This window comes from Tupaia chinensis, unplaced genomic scaffold (assembly GCF_000334495.1).
Source record: "Tupaia chinensis unplaced genomic scaffold, TupChi_1.0 Scaffold000225_1, whole genome shotgun sequence".
Classification (NCBI taxonomy): domain Eukaryota; kingdom Metazoa; phylum Chordata; class Mammalia; order Scandentia; family Tupaiidae; genus Tupaia; species Tupaia belangeri.
The window spans coordinates 1,627,996-1,647,702 of NW_006159700.1; the positions used below are offsets into that span (position 1 = coordinate 1,627,996).

Below are 19,707 nucleotides of genomic sequence, written 5' to 3' on the forward strand. Positions count from 1 at the left end.
ACTACGTAGGAGTCCAGTGACATAGCCATTACGCTAACTGCTGGTTCCCTTAATAAGAATTTCTGTATTGCCCTTAGGAAGGAAGAAAAAAACCCTTTTGAACTCAACACACTGTTTCTAACTTATTCCTAGAATCAGCTGATAGTTCCCCAAGTGTTAACTTGATCAGAAGTGCTAGAATTTGAAAGTGTATCATCTGAGTCTTCCCTCTTGGTATAATCCAGGCAATTTCATGGTCTGTAAGATAGGCAGCAGCGAAAGGCTCACTAATCCAGCATGTAATTACTGAGCATCTGCAGCATCCTACTGACACCTGTTCACATTGTAATTTTTTTTTTTTTACTTTATCATATACACACACAAGTGAAATGCTTCCTAAAATGTCAGTTAAACAGATTGAAAATAGTCGATATATTTTCATCCTATGTTCCTCTGTCCAGTCCAGTCAGTGTCTTGGTTTGTAAGTTAACAAGGAAACTAAAATCACGATGGAACCGCATTGCACCTCTGTCGCTCTTGTCCATGCCCAGGTGCATTGTGGGCTTCATCAGCAAGGAGCGAGAGCGTGCGCTGCTCAAGGACCAGCAGCCGGGGACGTTCCTGCTACGGTTCAGCGAGAGCTGCCGGGAAGGGGCCATCACGTTCACATGGGTGGAGCGGTCCCAGAATGGAGGCGGTGAGTGTGTGAAACCCTCCTTCGCTGCTACAAATCGGCTCCTATGAATAATGAGTTTTGCACATAAAATTGCAGATCCTTTACTTCCCCGAACTAAAGCCCCCAGACAGGATTTAGTAAACCACCATGAATCTGTGTGATTTTTTGCCTACGACATGTGGTAGGAAAGAAACTCTGCTTTTTGTCAGGTTTGTTATATTTACATCAAGGACATGAAGTCAGTATATTCTGCATCCAGTGGCTGGAAAGAATCACATTTTCTTAGGCATAAACTTCCAAACTCAGAGTGATGCTAGAGCAAAGTGCACAGGTGAGGGCGAGCTTTGAGAGATGACTCTACACACACCATTGCAGGGGGTTGGGTGCTGGGGCTGTTGGGATGAACTGCAGCACCCCCTACACTCCCCACCTTCAAATTTATCTTTATCATGGGGAACCAGGAGTTAGTGTAATGGCTATGTCGCTGGACTCCCACGTAGTCGACCGCAATGCGCGTCCCGGACCCGGTGGCTTAAAACTCACGCCGGGCGCGTGTGCGTGCCCAAGATCCTAAGAGGAGAATGGAGGAGAAGGGATTGTGGCGTGACCATCCCACCTGGGGGGTGATTGCTCGCTTTCTGTCTCTATGTCTCTCTCTGTCTGTCTGGCGAGCGCACACGCCCTATAGTGAAAAAAACCTCTCCAAAAAAAAAAAATTTATCTTTATCATGTATCGGGTTTCCATTTAAACAAATGAAACCATGGCTAAAAGATTCCTAGAAACTTGGCATTATAAAGCAGGTTTGTGGGGATGAGCTGAACAGCACAGGTGAAAAATGCTAGATTGCTTTTCACTGTTGTTTAGAATTTGATCTGCTTAAGAACTGGAGAAAAAATTGATTTGTTCCTGTGACTTTTATGCTGTCAGTGGATAGATGTAAAAAGATGGGGTATTTTTCTTGTGCTATTTATTTTTTCTTCTGATGCAAAAGCAGGATCAGAGCCAGGCAAGGGCAGGAGACATCAGAGCTTGCCCTTTCTCCTCCTCTCCCCGGTGGTTCCTTTCCTGAACCAGCTGAGTCAGAGCTAGCAAACCAGTCAAAGATGAGGAAAACCTTAGCAATGGAAAAGTTGGAGCAGGGCCATACCAGCTACGCAGATGGAGAATACCAACATAGTCTGAAGTTCTAGAGCCCGGTCCCCAGTGGGCCTGAGCTGAACCCTGGGAGTGTGACCACCCAGAAGTGGGAATCTGCATAAATCAGGAGGGAGACTCTGCATTAGGTCTGGAAATCACAACAGCAGTGAATTAAAGTATGCTTTATTACATTAAGGATTAGAGGAAGAAGTGGCAAATAAAACTTTGTTTTTGTTATCAAAAGTTGTTTTCTGTACCTCATCAATTATTTTAATAAAGAATAGGGAACCAGCAGTTAGCGTAATGGCTATGTCGCTGGACTCCCACGTAGTCGACCGCAGTTCGCATCCCGGACCCGGTAGCTTAAAACTCACGCCGGGCGCGTGTGCGTGTGTGCCCAAGATCCTGAGAGGAGAATGGAGGAGAAGGGATTGCGGCGTGACCATCCCCCCTGGGGGGTGATTTCTCGCTTTCTGTCTCTATGTCTCTCTGTCTGTCTGGCGAGCGCACGCGCCCTATAGTGAAAAAAAAACCTCTCAAAAAAAAATAAATAAAAAAAATAAAGAATATAGTTTTCAGTAAGAAAAGAAAAACAGTAAGCTTATCTCATGGAAACTTAATCTGTGGCTTGAGCCAAATAGATCCAGTTCGTAATTAGTAATTTATCTGCCTGAAGGCAGAGTATCATGGAAGATACAGGCTTTAAAGGTGTTTAATAATCCTCTTTTGGCCGGCTTTTTAAATGTAAGCAAATAATAACAAATGCAATGTTATCAAGGATATTGACTGCCTTTATTTATGCTCCTTTTAAGACAAGAATGTAACTTATTTAGACATACAGAAAGCACTGCACCATGTGTTCTGTAATTCCTAGGTTGTGATTAGTTTTTATTTATTTATTTTTTTTATGAGAGATTTTTTGCTGTAGGCGGTAGGCACTCACTGGAGAGACAGAGAGAGAGAGAGAGAGAAAGAGAGTGAGAAATCGGGATTGGCCATACCTCAGACCCTTCTCCTCTGCTCTCCTCTCAGGATTTTGGGTACATACGCACCTGCTCCTGGTGGCTCGAACTGCAGTTGACCACGTGGGAGTCCAGTGACATAGCAATTACGCCATCTGCTGGTCCTGACTGTGATTAGTTTTTACCAAGTTTACCGAAAGCCATCAGCTCTGCAGTGTTCTGTCTCTTGTTTTTATATTTCATGGGACTCACTTAGCTTTTTTCCTTTTCAGAACCTTACTTCCATGCGGTTGAACCCTACACAAAGAAAGAACTTTCTGCCGTGACTTTTCCTGATATCATTCGCAATTACAAAGTCATGGCTGCTGAGAACATTCCAGAGAATCCCCTGAAATATCTGTATCCAAATATTGACAAAGACCATGCCTTTGGAAAGTATTACTCCAGGCCAAAGGAAGGTAAGTGTGGGAGTGAGCCGTCATTGCCCATGACTAACAGGACAGCCCTGTCCTTCCTGGGGATGAGGGAGTGTTTCTTCTTTAGACAGTTCAATACAGATTTGCCCTTGCCTTCTAATAAGTGGAAGGTGCCTACACAAGCTCCATCCATGCTGTGCCATTACCCTACCACTTTCTTTTGAATTGCTAAAAATAGGCTTTCAGAATATGGTACAGCTAGCACAGTTGAAATGTAATGAACTCTTTGGCCTGATACAGCCAGTAAGAAATGAATAGCTAAGTCTGTATTTTAGAGTCATTGGAAAAGTCCACTGCTGGTTTGTTATTTATAACGTTATCGTATTTTCTGCATGAAAAGGGGTAAATAAGAACTAAAGCCAACCAGTTTATGTTAACCTGCTTGTGTTGAACTGGAGGAAATTGAGGCCCTGGAGAAGTGGCATGGTTTGTTCAGGGCAACTCAATGATTTAGTAGATCCTATTGTTATTTATTAATAAAAGGAGGTTTTGTCTCAGAACATGGATCTCCTGCTGCTCAGTCATCACTGAATTGCATTTGAGAGAGTTCCTGTTTAAACCTGTCTGGCTTAAAACATGCCACAAACATCAGAAATCTCTATCAGAACAATTGCTTGGGAAGGAAGATGCCCCCCAGCTTCCCTTGGCAGCTGTGTCCGTTACATCCACCAGTTCTGCAGTGCCACCCAACCAGGAAGGACTTGGCTTGCTTGAGGCTCCACTTTCTTGTAGGAGTTCAAGCTTTGGAATGAGAAAGCTTCCAGCTAGACTCTTGCTGAAATCTCCCAACCCTTTTCTTCTAGTTGCTTTTGCATTCCCACCAGAACTTCGGGTGACCTAGGCAGGGACACGATCACCCCTTAAGGGTTTTGGACACTAAACTGTCAAGAAAAACGGAGCCGTGATCTCCCCCAGAGTTGACCTGTTCTTGCATAGCCGCTGCTACTAAGGGTGTGCTCGATGTGTTTGCTTTCAGCACCGGAACCAATGGAGCTTGACGGCGCTAAAGGAACTGGGTACATCAAGACTGAGTTGATTTCTGTGTCTGAAGTGTAAGTGAACACGGAAGAGTGGCATGTGTAAAACCTCAAGCCAGCCTTGCTCCTGGCTGGGGCCTGTTGAAGATGCTTGTGTTTTGCTTTTCCATTGTGATTGCCATCACCATCGCAGTTGGACTTGTTTGAAAGACCCTCACTAGAGGTCCCAGTGTCACTGCCTATCAGCTTCTTACTGCCTTAAAAAAAAAAAAACAAAAAAAGGAACAAAAACAGAAACCAAACATTGTATTTAAGGTTCTACAAGTTCTCCCCAAACTGATAACTTTGAAAAAGTGTAAATAAAAGAAACAAAAATCGACCAGAGTGGGAAAGTAGTTCTTTTCAATCGAGAAAAGGCCAAAGTCATGATCGAGATACATTTTCTCCGCTTGCTTTTATTTTGTTGTTTCATTTTATAAAAGGCAGAAAAAAATTTGGAAAAGTCAGTAATTGGGCCCGCAGCACTGCCTTGGGGTGAATGGATGTAACCTTCATGTAAAAACACTGTGGAGCAGCTTTCTCTGCATACAAACCTCAAGGTAGGGATGAGGGACTCCCCAGACTTATTTTTCTGGTGCTTTTCTGTCCAGGGTAAGCCACGAAGCATTGTCATCTCAGGGTGACACGTGGCACAGGCCCACACGTAGGCTTGACCAGGCAGAAGCGGCACCGGTTCCAGTCTGGCTGTTGCTCACCCACATCTCTGGAGTCCAGGACATTTCCCAAGGGGCTGGGCCGGGGCCGTAAACCTCTCACGATCCATGCTTTTTCAAACGTACGAACCTATGTACTTGCCAACAATAAAACTATGAAGTTATAATTCAGTATTAGACAGAAAGTAAAACATGTAGTTGCTCCACTGTTTTAATAATGCAAATGTTAACATTTCCTTCTCTTTCTCCCCATTTCAGTCACCCTTCTAGACTTCAGACTACAGACCACCTGCTCCCCATGTCTCCTGAGGAGTTTGACGAGGTGTCTCGGATAGTGGGCTCTGTAGAATTCGACACTATGGTAAGTACCGGGGCAGGGGTGGGCTTGACTTGCGGTGAGTGTGGCCCTGTGAAGGTCAGGAAGGTGCTGGGCTGGAGCCTGGGCCTGTCTGTAGAGATCTCTTGGCAGAGCCGAGGAAAGGGCATGTTTGAGATGAAATTGACCTGCCAGAGCCTGCTGTGTTTAAATGACCCACATCTTCAGCAAGATTTTTATTCTTGTCAGCAACCTTCCAAAAAAATAAGTGATTTTTTTTTGGGGGGGTGGGGAGAGGTTTTTGCTATAGGGCGCGTGTGTTCGCCAGACAGACAGAGAGAGACAGAGAGACAGAAAGTGAGAAATCACCCCCCAGGGGGGATGGTCACGTTGCAGTCCCTTCTCCTCCATTCTCTTCTCGGGATATTGGGCACGCACGCACATGCGCCCGGTGTGAGTTTAAAGCCACTGGGTCCGGGACTCGAACCACAGTAGACTATGTGAGAATCCAGCGACATAACCATTACACTAACTGCTGGTCCCAATAAGTGATATTTTTAGGTATTTAGAAGTTTGCCCCTCTGTCCTTTGAAGTTGTCCATAGGGAAATTTCACATATTATGGAACTGAGATTTCTCTGATGAGAAGAAAATGTTTTCCTTTGGCCTGTCATTTACCAGCGTGTCTAGAAGAGTGTTAATTTTAGGAGGGGAGAGGATTAATAGTTCAGTAATTACAGAGTTGTATCTGGCTAGCAGCGAGGAAACAATTTCACCTGCTTTATTTTTGAGAACTAATTTGTGCTGTTCGCTCCTGGAGCTATGAAGGGCTGGCCAAGAGAAAAAGAAATTCAAAGATCAACACAGTTAATGAGTTTCATGATAGGAATCGAAAGATGATTGTCTGCGGTGGAGGGAATCTTCCTTTGGGAGAATGCTTTTCAGTTTATCAAATAGTAGTGTTTGCCTTTCAGCCTGAAATCCTTCCTCTTAAAGATTGATTTGGTTTGGTTGGCTGGATTTTTGCTGATGCTATTGAATTTTAAGCTCTTTTCCTCATGGAATTGTTTCAGTTTATTTTTAAAATTTTGTTTAATGTTTTTAAAAAAAGTCCTTTCTGCGTTATTGCTGGCCATTCTTTACGGCTGTGTACCCGTCACCTGCAAAGAATGTGTGCTTAATAATGAGCAAGGAAGGCAGGAAGGGGAAGAGACAAGTGAGACCATGTCACTCTTCATACCACCAGGGCCGTGAGTTCCTGCATTCGGGAAATGTGTTTACATGGCATCCAGAATACCAGCTCAGATTCAAGTTTCTTTTTTTCTTTCTTTTTTTTTTTTTTTTTGCTATAGAGCGCGTGCGCTCGCCAGACAGAGAGAGACAGAGAGATAGAAGCAAGAAATCACCCCCCAGGGGGGGATGGCCACGCCGCAATCCCTTCTTCTCGTTCTCCTCTCAGGATCTTGGGCATGCACGCATGCACGCATGCGCACACACCTGGCGTGAATTTTAAGCCACTGGGTCTGGGATGCAAACCGCGGTCGACTACATGGGAGTCCAGCGACACAGCCATTATGCTAACTGCTGGTCCCAGATTCAGGTTTCTTGTAACTCTTTTTTTGTCATTTTTTTCAAACTGTAAGGCTGATATCTTTAAAGACTACTCTTTTGTACCTTTGTGATTATTGTGGATGAGAAAGTCACTTAAAATACTTGGGAGCTGGATGGTGGCACAGTGGTAAGACATGACACTTTTCAAGGCCGACCCACATAAGAAGGTTCTAGGTTTGTATCCAGACGCCTCCCTGAGGGACTGGGTACACAGGTGCCACTGGCTGAGGCTGGGGTACATGGCATTATCAAGACCCCATTGGAGGTGTTCATGTCTCTCTCTCCCTCCCTCTTGAAAGAAAGAAATATACTTTTTTTTTTTTAAGAGAGGTTTTTGCTATAGGGCGCATGCACTCGCCAGAAAGACAGAGAGAGACAGAAAGCAAGAAATCACCCCGCAGGGGGGATGACCACGCTGCAATCCCTTCTCCTCCATTCTCCTCTCAGGATCTCGCACGCACACACACCTGGCGTGAGTTTAAGCCACCAAGTCCGGGACTCAAACCGTAGTCGACTACATAGGAGTCCAGCGACATAGCCACATGCCAGCTGCTGGCCCTGAAATAAATATACTTTTAAAAAGGAAAATAAAATTGCTTAGCTAATGCAGGAGCACAGTAATTCTGCAGCTCTGTCCTACTGGGAGTGTAAAATGAGCCTGTATCAATACATGTGTAAGGTAGCATCCTCTGCTACAATGTGACTCCAACCCTGCCGTAAAGTACTTTATAAGCCTGATACCCAAATGTAATAAATATAAGGCCCTCAGAAAATATATCGATGGATCCAAAAAAATGGGCAGTCTTCTTTTACACCTTCTACAGTGTTACTGAGAAAGTTCTATCATTGTCACTTTCGCCACCACATTAGTAGGTGACATCGTGTACTTATTGTGTACCGGGCACTTCACAGGTGGTAGCTTAGTCCTTACAACAACTGTCCAGGTTAGATATTATTGTTTTTCCCATTGGCAAACATGGAAACAGATCCCCTCCACCCAGCTCTGTAACTAAGATCAAGCAGTCAGTAAAGGAGAGACTTGGAATCCACCGGGCGAGTCTCCAGGGTACGTGCTGCGATGCCTCCCTCAGAGAGCTGATCTTTCCTTTGTTCAAAACAAGCCTCCTACAGAAGCTCTTTCTACAGGACTGAATGTGTTTAATCCTGGCTTATTAAGGTGAACAGGACGGGGTGTGTTTTATTCTGGTTTATTAAGGCGAAGGCAGCATGGCCTTTGGGTGAGAGGCCTGTGTGTGGGATTTGGCAGTCAGTGCTGCAACTGTGCCACCACCATTATTCTCTGTGACCTTGTGAAAAAAAGATGGATTAGTTCCCTCCATCTGTGCTAGTGGTGGGGCCGCTGTCTGTGTGCTCTCAGAATGATACTGTCAGAGCGAGTTAAGCACTCTAAATCGCTGTCAGGAGAAGGTTTTGAGGCCTTTGGATCCCCGTATTCTTTTCATTCCATTCCAGATGATTTCATTCATTTTGTTTGTAGAATAAAATCTTTCTCTCTCTCTCTCTCTCTCTCTCTCTCTCTCTCTCTCTCTCTCTCTCTCACACACACACACACACACACACACACACACAGACACACTTAAGTCTTCAGATAAACAGAAGACTTAAAGAGCTGTAAGAGGCTATCGTGTAGGCACAGTGGTGGTTAGACAGAATAGAAGCTGGATTCCTTTCTAAACTTGGTCAACTCCACCATGGCATGGTTTGTGCTTTCCTCCACCTCAGCCATGACTTCTGCCTGGTGTCCGCTCTCGGGCTTAGGCATACACTGTCACAGAGAAGCCACTCTCTCGGGTTTCAGCGCTGGCCTAAGATGGCACTGGGAGCTGATGCCCAGTGCAGCCTCAGGAGCAAGAACATGGGCTCCTGGGGAAGCTGTCCAAGAGAGTTAGAGCACCTGTGTTTTCTGCAGCGGGATTTGGTCATTTGTTTAGTCTGGATTTTCTGTAAAATAAACTTTCCTCTAGGACTGCAGTAGAACCAGTCTACTGTCCTAGAGGCCTTTGGCCAAAGCTGCTGCTAATACTAATAGGGACATTTATTATTCTCCTATCTTCCATCTACTATACTGAACATTTCACATGTGCTGTCTAATTTAATCCTTTCAACAAAGCTATCTGCAAGGTATTGTTCATCTCCTTTTCATAGATGAGGCCTGGAGATATGCAGAGGATAAGTGACATGCCATGGTCACACAGTGACAAGATTTGAATCGAGGCACGTTCTGTCTCTCTCTCTCTTCCTCTTCCCCCCTCATGCCCTCCTCCCCTCTCTACCTCCAGAATCCAGGATCCTAACTGCACATTTGCACTGTCAGCCAGACTATAATACAGGGCTGCAACTTTCATTGTGCTCTTCAATCCAAAATAATTTCTCTGTGTCCTGTGCACTGCTGGGCACGTGGGGTTAGAAAGTGTGCTCAGGAGGTTCTACCGAGTAGTGTTTTGTGTCTCAGTCTTGGTACTAGGATTATCTGGAGCTGGAGCATTCTTGTTTTGGGGGTTGGTTATCTGTCCTGTCTATCGTAGGGTGTTTAACAATATCCTGGCCTCTACCTGCTAGATGCCAGTAGCATGTCCCCTCCTCTTACCCAAGTCAGGTCAGTCAGAATTGTCTTCAGACATCATGGCAGGACAGGATCATCCCCAGTTGAGGACATCTGTTTTAATGGGTAAGGCCAACGTGGCAGTCAGATGGAGAGTCAGCAGCAGGCTGGTATTCTTTTATTGTTTTTGGAGAGGTTTTTTTTCACTGTAGGGCGCGTGCGCTCGCCAGACAGACAGAGAGAGACATAGAGACAGAAAGGGAGAAATCACCCCCCAGGGGGGATGGTCACGCCGCAATCCCTTCTCCTCCATTCTCCTCTCGGGATCTTGGGCACGCACACACACGCGCCCGGTGTGAGTTTTAAGCCACCAGGTCCAGGAGGCGAACGGCGGGCGACTATGTGGGAGTCCCGCGACAAAGCCATTACGCTAACTGCTGGTTCCCCAGGCTGGTATTCTTTAAGTGAGCAATTTGCTGCCTTCAAGTTGCCCTACGTAAAGCAGTTGGGCAGAAAGCATTGGTGGGAGAGGTGACGGGGTTTTTAGTATTGTTTTTCTAATGTACACATGAAACACATTGGTTTGTTTTCCCTACTGAGTGACCTTTAAGGGAAATTCGTCATTTCCCCCTCATCCCTCTCTCCCTCTGGTGTTTAGCTCAGCATCGCCTCACCCTTGTTTTGTATGAACAGATTTGCGATGTCGCGCTCTCTCCCCAGACTTGCATAACAGCAGAAAGCTTTATGCAGCCTGGACGGATTCACAAAATTAAGCCGGCAGGCTATAGACACATAATCCTTCCGCTTAGGTGGTATAAAAGGTCTTGCTTAGTCCAGGAAAATGGGCAGTTCATGCTGAAGGTCCTCTGATTCCCTGGTGGTTATCTGTTGGGGGAAGTGTCTTCCCACTACTTCATTCTAGAATGGACAGTAATGTTAAATATGTGCATCTGCATGTCACGAGAGCAGTATAATAAACCCAAATGCATTTTGTCTTTTTACAGATGAATGCAGTATAGAGCACGGATCTTTCTCATCTACTCTGGAGACATTTTTCCTTCCCATGTGTGATTCCTTCCCGTTCCTCTGTTCCTTCACATGCTGTACTCTAGGGAAAGGAAAGAAAGTCCAGCATATTTGCTACAACCTGTTGGTAGCAAGTGGATTTTTCCCCCTAATTCAGACACCTCTGTTACCCTGAAGGGCTTCCATGCATCTTATTGAAGGTAAAATTAAAAGGCCGTCCTGGCAGAGTGGGTTTTACAAATGAAGCATATCCAGATACACCCAAAGTGTCAGGACTAGAATGGGAGTCCTTTGGGAAAGGTGAGAAATTTAGCCACTTAGCGGAGGCTGTGCATAAAGTCAGTACGTAACTGTTCAAGGCTGTGGGAGAGATGCACAGCTCTTTAGGGAACTTTTTGCTAGAAGAATGGTAAATTCTGTTCTGGGAAATTCCTATGTGTTCCCTCTGCTCTAAATATGGCTGAAGTTTTCCATTGCTTTACTCATGAAATAGTTCAAAGACAAATTATATCAATACTTTACCAAGGATCTCCTCCATCCACGTAGGGAAGAAAAGTTGTTATTATGTCTTCCACACTGGCCTTTAAGGCCAAAGACAAGTTCTCTCTCTGTAGAGAGAATGAACTTTTTTCTGTTTATTATAACTTAATGAAACTGGCTGTTGGTTTGTCGTGGCTGGATCCTGGCTGATATCAAGAGAAGGAAATGTTTTTTTCAAATTCATGAGTGATGTCTCTTCTTAAAGCTTTTATAGCCAAAGGTGACTGTACCCTCCTTTCATCGCCATCACTAGTAACTGAAATTGTCTTAGTTCTATCAAGGGAGCCAAACAATTAACAGCTCTCTCAAGACAAATTTCCTTATTTTTTTTTTAAGTTGAAATTAATCATAGGTGTAGATAAATTCATGTTTCTTAAGTTAGTCCATTTGTTTCTGTTGTTATTAGCTCGATATTTAATCTATTAGCCATAAAATCGAGAAAGGAGTTGGAAAAAAAAAAAGTAGCTGACAACTTGACTCATTAACCAGAGATTATATGAGAATGAAATCATTTCATAGCTCGTGTTCTATGTAATGGCATTGAGAATGACATGCTTCACTGATAAACGTGTTCGTCTTAATAATTACATTTGCAGATGGTTCTCTTCTCTGCCCTGTGCTTTCTCTAGACCCTTTTTTGAATGGATGATGTTTCCTTCCTCCCTTCATTGGCTCTGACACAAAAAGTGGTATAGGGAATGGGTTTGGCAGGCTGGCAGGCTTCTTCCAGATAACTTTCACTAGCTGTGTTGACAGGACTGTATCTGTCTCTGCGTTATCACTACAACTGTTACTGTGTAAATGTATTTTCCTTCAGTAGAGATAAAGTTTTCTTGAAGTCCATTTTTAAATTAAGCTGAAGTATATTTGTTACATTAAATATAATATGCACACAGTACTTTCCTTGGTGCTGCACACAAATTGGGGTCTCCATGAAGCCTTTACATTAGATGGTATGAACCTGACTGGATTTGGGTTACTTTTTTTTGTTTTTTGAGAGGTTGTTGCTGTAGGGCGTGCGTGCTCACCAGAAAGACAGACAGAAAGTGAGAAATCACCCTCAGGGGGGATGGCCACGCTGCAATCCCTTCTCCCCCTCTCTCCTCTCGGGATCTTGGGCACGCACACACACATACCTGGCATGAGTTTAAGCCACCGGGTCCAGGACTCAAACTGCAGTTGACTACATGGGAGTCCAGTGACATAGCCATTATTTCCACTGCTCGTTCCCTAACTATCAATAATTGTTACCTATTTGCCCTTTGAGAATGATTTAATACGGTTTCATTTTACTGCACCAGCCAAGATACTTTGTTTACTTTTAAGAAATATTATCATTCTAATGTTAGTCTCTTACCAAGTAATATTTAGCATAATGATTTTAAACGTTACTAGCATTCTAAATTACTTTAATGTTTATCTCATTTTCTTATCAGTCCATAAGATTAATGACATTATTTTCCTAAGTATTCCCTTAATTGCCTACTAGTAATCAGAATTGCTTTGGCAGATAAAGATAGGTCAACTGGCGAGCTCAGGGTGGAAACAGTATTGCTAGAAGCCGTAATAAGTGCCATAAAAGCAAACAATAACAGTACTTTGGCACTTGGTGATCATAGCTACCTCCAAATGCACAAATGATTTGGCACTTTCTTTAAAATTAATTTGGGTACTGCTAAACCTTCAAATGAGCAGCTTTTAGTTTTAAAACACGCGTGAAGTGGGACTCCGTCTTATCTCCAAAGCAGTCATCTAAAATCCACAGCCCCATGACTAGACAAGTTACTACTGAGAAGCCCCACAGAAAGGGGCCGTGTTTCTCCCAAGATGTGGAAAGGTAGAGAGCCGCGCCCTCCTCAAACTAAAACACACGGAGTACTGGGGGGAGATAGCTAAGGAAGAGACATGACCCCCAAGTTAGACCTCATCTGGCAAGTTCAGTTTAATGATTATCAGAAAATAGTAGGATAAGTTGAATTCTGGCGTTAAAAAATAGGACCCTTCTCATTCCATATCTGCAGAATTGTGTTTAGGAAATAGAAAGTTTCTTTATCAACACTGACAGCTGTATTTCTCCAGGGAGTAAAGTCAGTATGTCCTGCCTCGCAAGTCACTGAACAGATTCTGGCTTAAGGGATGTGTGTAGGTTTAAAAAGTGTTTTGTAAGCACACACACACACACACACACACACACACAACACACACAACCCACACTTCTTGGGATATATTTCTCATTTTTAAGGAAAGAGTTTTCTGGGATGGCATTAAATGAGTGAAATCTACTTATTGCCTGAAAACTTAAGTGAAGGAAAATCTTAATGAACAAAGCAGTCCTTTGCCACATCTCACCATCCTAGGGAAAGGGTAGAAAACAGGTAGAATGCCCTTTGAAAAGTCTTGTACCTACTTTTGGAACTGAGATGCTGTTCCTAAAGTGAGGGGTATTTACCTGAGTGACTTCTTTTAGTTAGTTAAGGTTCATTCATTTATTCATTCATTAATATATGAGGTTATCAGGTCATGAACACATTTTTGCATAGAAAAATACGTCATGGCTTTTCTGGCGATCCGGTGTGTTGAGCACGTTCCACGGGCCAGGCACTAGTCTAGATGTTTGGGAAATGTTGGTAAACAAAGACAAATATCCCTGCTCTTGTGGAACTTAGATGTGCTGAGATACTGGATCATATAGATTAGAGTATTTCGATGTCTCTTCTTAGAGTTTTACGATTCGAGTATTTTCGATGTCTAAAATATCAGAGCAGAGAGCATAACACTGTGACATCTGTAGAGGGCAAAGCAACTTACACTGAAATACGTTGATAGGTGGAAATGTCAGAGCCGTGGTGTTTCATCTACCTTCTCTATGGTCAGGAAACTGTACACTAGCCCTAGACCTGAATGGAAAGAGCGCTCTGAAGATCTGAAGTTTCAAGCACCGGAAGTGAATGCTATTTCCACATATAATGACAGGTGGGAGCTGAGGTCTGCCAGCTGGTCCACTCAGGTCCCAATGTGGCAGCACTGGGTTTAACTCTCCAAATAGATTCCAAGGTTTTGTGAAAATAACCTCTCCATTCAAGGCTGTGTTTAATGGTTCAATTCAACACTTACTGAGTTCAACAAATATTTACTGAGCATTTCCTAACATTAAAAGGATAGTGTTAACGTCCAGATGACAAGAAACATGCCTCTTTTGTCCTCATCTTCAAGGATGAACCCCTTAAAGGATTCTCCCCTTCGTCACCAGAGTAACCCTACCTGACATTCTCCATAGAACCGGGCTCACAGTGAGCTCTGGAAATGGATTTTGACCAGCAGGACATGGTCCCTGTGCTCAGTGGAGTTCCAACCCAGTGACAAAAAGAAAACCTTACTTGTTTTAAGAAAACTCATTTTTCACACAGTTTTTTGTTTTGATACATTTATTATGCTGTAAAAAGCAACACTACCTGATTCATTTAAAATGTTTCCCAATTTCAGAATTCTTACAACTTAGAGTTTTAAGATTAGATTCACTTTGGGAGGTTTCGGAAGCAAATACATTCATAGCTGTGTAACTCCCCAGGAAGAAGCTAAATCCAGCATCAGGTCATTCAGTCCCTGCCAGACAGACAACAGCATCAAATGGTCAATAGTGAATCCAGCTCTGCAGCTGAAGGGCAGTGTGGGGCAGCAGTGGGGTAGAGCGTATTCCAGAAACGAGGCCATCAGAACTGAGACCAGCAAAAACAACACTATATATACAAAGCCTTAAGTTAACATGACCATAGAGAGTTCTCATGATTCAGAAATAGCACATATTTACTTAAAGCCAAAAAAAAAAATAATCTTTGGAGTTTACTGAAGGCAGCAGTTGACAGTGCAGTCAACGAGCATTTAAACCAAATGTCCTCATTACCAGCCAACAGCAAACAGCCAGAACAAGACCCGGCGCAGTCCTAAACAACGTGGGTGCACGGACATAAATAACAGGGTAAATAAGGGCACACTCAACCACAAAGATTTTCACAAAATAGTTTTGATCTGAGAAAAGATGAAACTGTCCTTTGTTCCCAAATAGTTAAAACCTCTTATTAGATCCAAACCAAACCAAACCAAACCCTCAGAATCATTGGTAATCTTCAAGCCACACGATTGAACCATCTGAATGTTTCTTTTTAATCACACCGAGCAAGCTGCTGTTTGAGCAAAGTGATCTCATTGATCGCTGTGAAAATGTATCTGCCCTGTAGTAATCTTTGGGAGAATACTGCTTCCGTGCAGCATCTTACAAATACTGTCTGTGTGGCTTGATTGGTCAGCGGGGCAGGAACATCCACCATCCTCCCCGCAGAAGCTGCCACTTGGAAACCGCTTGGTGCCTGGTGCAGCTAAGGAACACTGGCCACGGTTTCACCCAAGGAGGTGCAGAGTAATGGGAAGACAGTGGCCAAAGCCACCGACATAAAATAGAAGCAAAAGTCAAAGCACCTGGGGGCCGTTGGCCTGACTAAGGTGCCATCAGGCATAATAAAGCTTGGAAGCAGCAGCGTATGCTGATAGAAAAAAAAAAAAAAAAAGGAAATTGCTATATGATAAAGGAAATCAACTAGTGTTCATGTAGCTGGGAATTCTCATTTCACTAAATACAGGTTCAAAGAAGTTGATTTGTGTGCATGTGTGCGCGTGTGTGCTTATCAGACATCCTCACTAACACACCTCTTTATCCATTTGAGGTAAGGTAAAAGATGTATGCGTAATTTCTAAAAAAAAAAAAAAAAATTAAAATTTCAAGCCCCTTTTACCTACCATCTAAGTTAATCATGAATGATCTCCCCAAGACAAAGAAATGATGGGTCTCAATTTTAAAGAAAGAGTAACGTTTCTTCTTCTTAAACTATGGAGCCCACCAAAAACTATACAATAGAGAATCAGCATCTAGAGCGATCCAGTGGTCCCCAGAGAAGACAGGTATCTTGATGCAGACTTTAAAAACAAATGATACCTGTAGCAGTCCCCATACTGTCAGAAGAGCTTTGGTGGCTTAGGGCGTTTCTGAATTTGTCTTTATCCGAGTACATCCCTTCGTTTTTTTCCAACCAATGAGTTTGATTTGTACTTAGTAATTTTCTCTCTGGTTCATCTTCTGTAGGCAAATAGCAAAGTGAAGCTCTGATGCCAGACATAGGAGGCATTTTCTGACGTACTATGGGAAACATGAAAACTGCATAGTGTGCCAGCACTCACTTTCCCAGCTAAGGAAAGAGGCAGGTAACTAAATGGCAGAGAAGAGAGGCTGGACTAAGGGCATAGGGAAAAAGGATATTTTCCCAAAAGTATCATGACTACATTCACACATGTGTTTTGGTCACCAAACATATTTTAAACGGATTCCCTGATAAAGTCTAATCAGAATTGGTCTATCCTAACAGTTGTTAACTATATAGTATTTAAAGAGTCACCTCATGAAGCTAAGGTGATAGGAGACATCTTAAATATACAACCGGAAGTGCATGTAGTTGTTCAAACACTCAAACTAAACCTATATTTGAAGTCTTGCAAAATCACACTATTTGCTTCTAAAGGCAGCCTTGACCCATTTGGACAGACTATACAACAGGGCTTAATTTATAAATGCATACCAGCAGATCACCACCAGGAAGTGAAAATTCACAAAATACACAAATATATCATGAAGACCACACAGTTAAGCTAGCATTGGTAACTGTTTCTTTTACATCAAATGATACAATGCACGAGGTAAATATTGCTCACATTATGGAGGGAGGGTGTTTGATTTCTACTTTTCCCCAAAGAGATCAGATTTGTCCTGTGTGCACAATGAAGAAAACTCCAGTAACACTGAAATGACAAATGGTGTAAAATGTACATCACTACCAGATAGAAATACAGACGTTCTTTGTAATCATATTTCACAATTAAATAGGTAAGTGATTTAAACCTTGGGATGTAAGACCGTTATAACAATCCATCAAGATTCTTATGGACGGTTTGATTTTCCTTTCCGTTATCGGAATCTCCTTGGGGTGTGTACTGGACTTGGTATTCCTGGAGGATTTTAAATACATCATGGTGGCCGAAGTGCAGGGCTTCATCCATGGGAGTGTTATTCCACCTGAACAAGTAGCACAGCAAGCAGGGGACATTAGGGAATCTCTGTACAAAGATGATGACTCAGCATACCTCTACTTTAAATGCAGGTTAAATGACCACTCGTGTGTAGCCACTTGAGCAATAGTACAAGTAAAACATAAAAGCAGAAATGTCAAAAAAAATTCAAAAAGTAGTTTCAGAGACAAGTTGGAATATGGAAAGGAGGAGAAAAAGATCTATGGAAGGATCTCGTGTATACATCCCAGTGCTTACAGAGTGATCTTCATAAGAGAAGCCCTGGTATGGACAGATAGAATAAATACTTCTCTATTGTCTTGGTTTCCAAATTTTAATTGCCTGAAGAGACTAATGTATCTTTTTAAATAAAATATTCAAAGAAAATATCAGATATATATCATATATCACCCAACTCTTTAACAGAAAAGTCATATTCCTGTCAATTCCAAATCACAATCCACCAAGTTAGGAATAACTGTGACCTCATTTGGGCTCAGACACGCCAGGAGAGAGACTGGCCCCAGAAGAATTAAAATTTTCATCATTTCTGGTAAGGATAAGAACCTAGGGCTTAGTCAGATCACCACATGACCAGAAAACCACAAATGAGCTTGTGGGGCTGACGATTCGAGGAGAAGAAATAAAGAGTTGCCAGCGGTGGTTAATCAGCCTTGCTTTTTGCAAGAGGAGATGGCACTATAAACTCACAGCCCCAGAAAACGACATGTACGATCATTAGCTCCTTATGACCTCACACACAGAACTGCCTTCCCACTCCCTGCTTCGGTTGTAAAGTCCTCCACACCTGCTGGCTTGCTCACTCCACTCAAACTCTTTGATGAAATAATGAAAAATACCAACTTTAAAGAATACACTTTTTTTTTTTTCTTTTATGGTTTTTGCCAGAGGGCCTGTGTGCTCAGTGGAGAGGGGGGAGGGGGAAAGAGAGAGACAGAAAGCGGGAACGTGAGAAAACACAATCCAGGAGGGATGATTTTCAAGCCGCCAGGTCTGAGACTGGAACTGCGGTCGGCCATGTGGGACCTTCGTCACCACTATGCCACCTGCTGGCCCCAAGAATACACTGATTTTGCTCAAGCCGATTTTATAACCTGAGTCTATGAATTAGAGAAGAAGAGCTGAGGCTTCCATTCTGTGATAGCTGGCTACCAAGCTAGGTGTTTAGCTGACTTCTACCTATCAGGTGGGCACTTCTAGTTCCACATTCCTAGAGGCCAATTAAGAAGGAAAAAAATTCACTACTTAAATATATAAACTACAACAAACACTTCCAGCATGTGTTACATAGTGTTTGTTTTGTTTTTGAGAGGTTTTTGCTATAGGGTGCGTGCACTTGCCAGACAGAGAGAGACAGAGATAGAAAGCGAGAAATCACCCCCCAGAGGGGATGGCCACGCCGCAATCCCTTCTCTTCCATTCTCCTCTTGGGATCTTGGGCACACATGCACATGCGCCCGGCGTGAGTTTTAAGCCACCGAGTCTGGGACTTGAACCGTGGTCAACTATGTGGGAGTCCAGCGACACAGCCATTACACTAACTGCTGGTCCCTGTTTCACAGTGTTTTCGCTAGGATTATAAACATGGAGGGAAAACACTAGTTTCTTGCCCTTGAAAGAGTTGGGACAGGTATTGACATTTGAAGATAAAAAGATGGGTCGTCACCCTAACATGAGGTTGTCATAATGCTGTCAGACAACCAAAGTGTTACGGAATTGCTGTCAGACAATGACACTGTAACTTGTTCGTATCTTATAAGCTGAACCATTAAAACCCAAACCCTAATTTAAAAAAAATTATGATAGATCTAGTAGCTAAAGAGTAGTCATCTTGTTCCAAATACCATACAGTTCTCCCAGTCTTTAAATATTAATACAAACTCATCATACATATTGATCCTCTCCATCAAGTATGCTTTCCCTTCCATTTTTAAACCTCGATTCTCATTACTCAGGGCTTCATGCCACTCCAGCCCATGATGTCCAGGCGTGTCAGTAAAGTACACGGTGTACACTTACACGCATATACTGAGCTGCATTCTGACCCCTGCCTGCTGCTCCAGATGGCATTTACTGCAGGATAAGCAGCAGTCGGCCACGTGGGCCAGGAGGGAGAGGACAGGACACAAACGAGGCAGGTTTCTCCCACTATAGATAGAATGCCCTTCATTCCATAGCTTCAACCTCATCTCCCCAAAGCACTAGGTAAAATTCAGCTCCCATGAAGCCTTCTAAAACTGATTCCACCCAAATCTAGAAATTTCAGCAAACTCCATTATAGTCATTTGACAGTTCTTTAACACCACCGTTTTTTACATGTTCTTATATGTTTCTGCAAATGTTTATCTTAACCTATGTAGCTGAAGTCCCATTTTTAATTACACAGGACAGAATTGCTGTTTTCTCTTTCCAGAGTTGTTTCCTTCGTATCGTGTACTCATTGATAGTCAAACTAACCTGAACGTTTCTAAGATATCGTTCTTAGGTAAGAAACGGGATATGGGAGACAGGAGGATCTATCTAACAGAAACAAGGATACGTTTGTTGCCTTACATACATAAAGCACAGTAAAAGAGACACCACAGCAGGCTCAGGAATG

At 43.0% G+C, this 19,707-nt stretch overlaps 2 protein-coding genes across 2 annotated transcripts in view; one reads left to right on the top strand and one right to left on the bottom strand.

Moving 5' to 3' along the window:
• The window catches only part of STAT1 (signal transducer and activator of transcription 1), a 51,829-nt gene extending 40,002 nt beyond the window's left edge, over positions 1-11,827 (top strand). Inside the window, exons 22-26 of the mRNA XM_006147815.2 lie at positions 531-676; positions 3,028-3,213; positions 4,208-4,283; positions 5,180-5,282; positions 10,415-11,827. Of these exons, the coding sequence (XP_006147877.2) occupies positions 531-676; positions 3,028-3,213; positions 4,208-4,283; positions 5,180-5,282; positions 10,415-10,429 (526 nt within the window). The 3' untranslated portion in view covers positions 10,430-11,827. The remainder of the gene's footprint in view (positions 1-530; positions 677-3,027; positions 3,214-4,207; positions 4,284-5,179; positions 5,283-10,414) is intronic.
• A 3,880-nt stretch (positions 11,828-15,707) lies between these two features.
• Positions 15,708-19,707, bottom strand: part of GLS (glutaminase) — a gene marked incomplete in the record, with an annotated part of 77,615 nt that continues 73,615 nt past the window's right edge. Inside the window, 2 exon segments of the mRNA XM_006147816.3 lie at positions 15,708-16,820; positions 16,921-17,094. Of these exon segments, the coding sequence (XP_006147878.2) occupies positions 16,938-17,094 (157 nt within the window).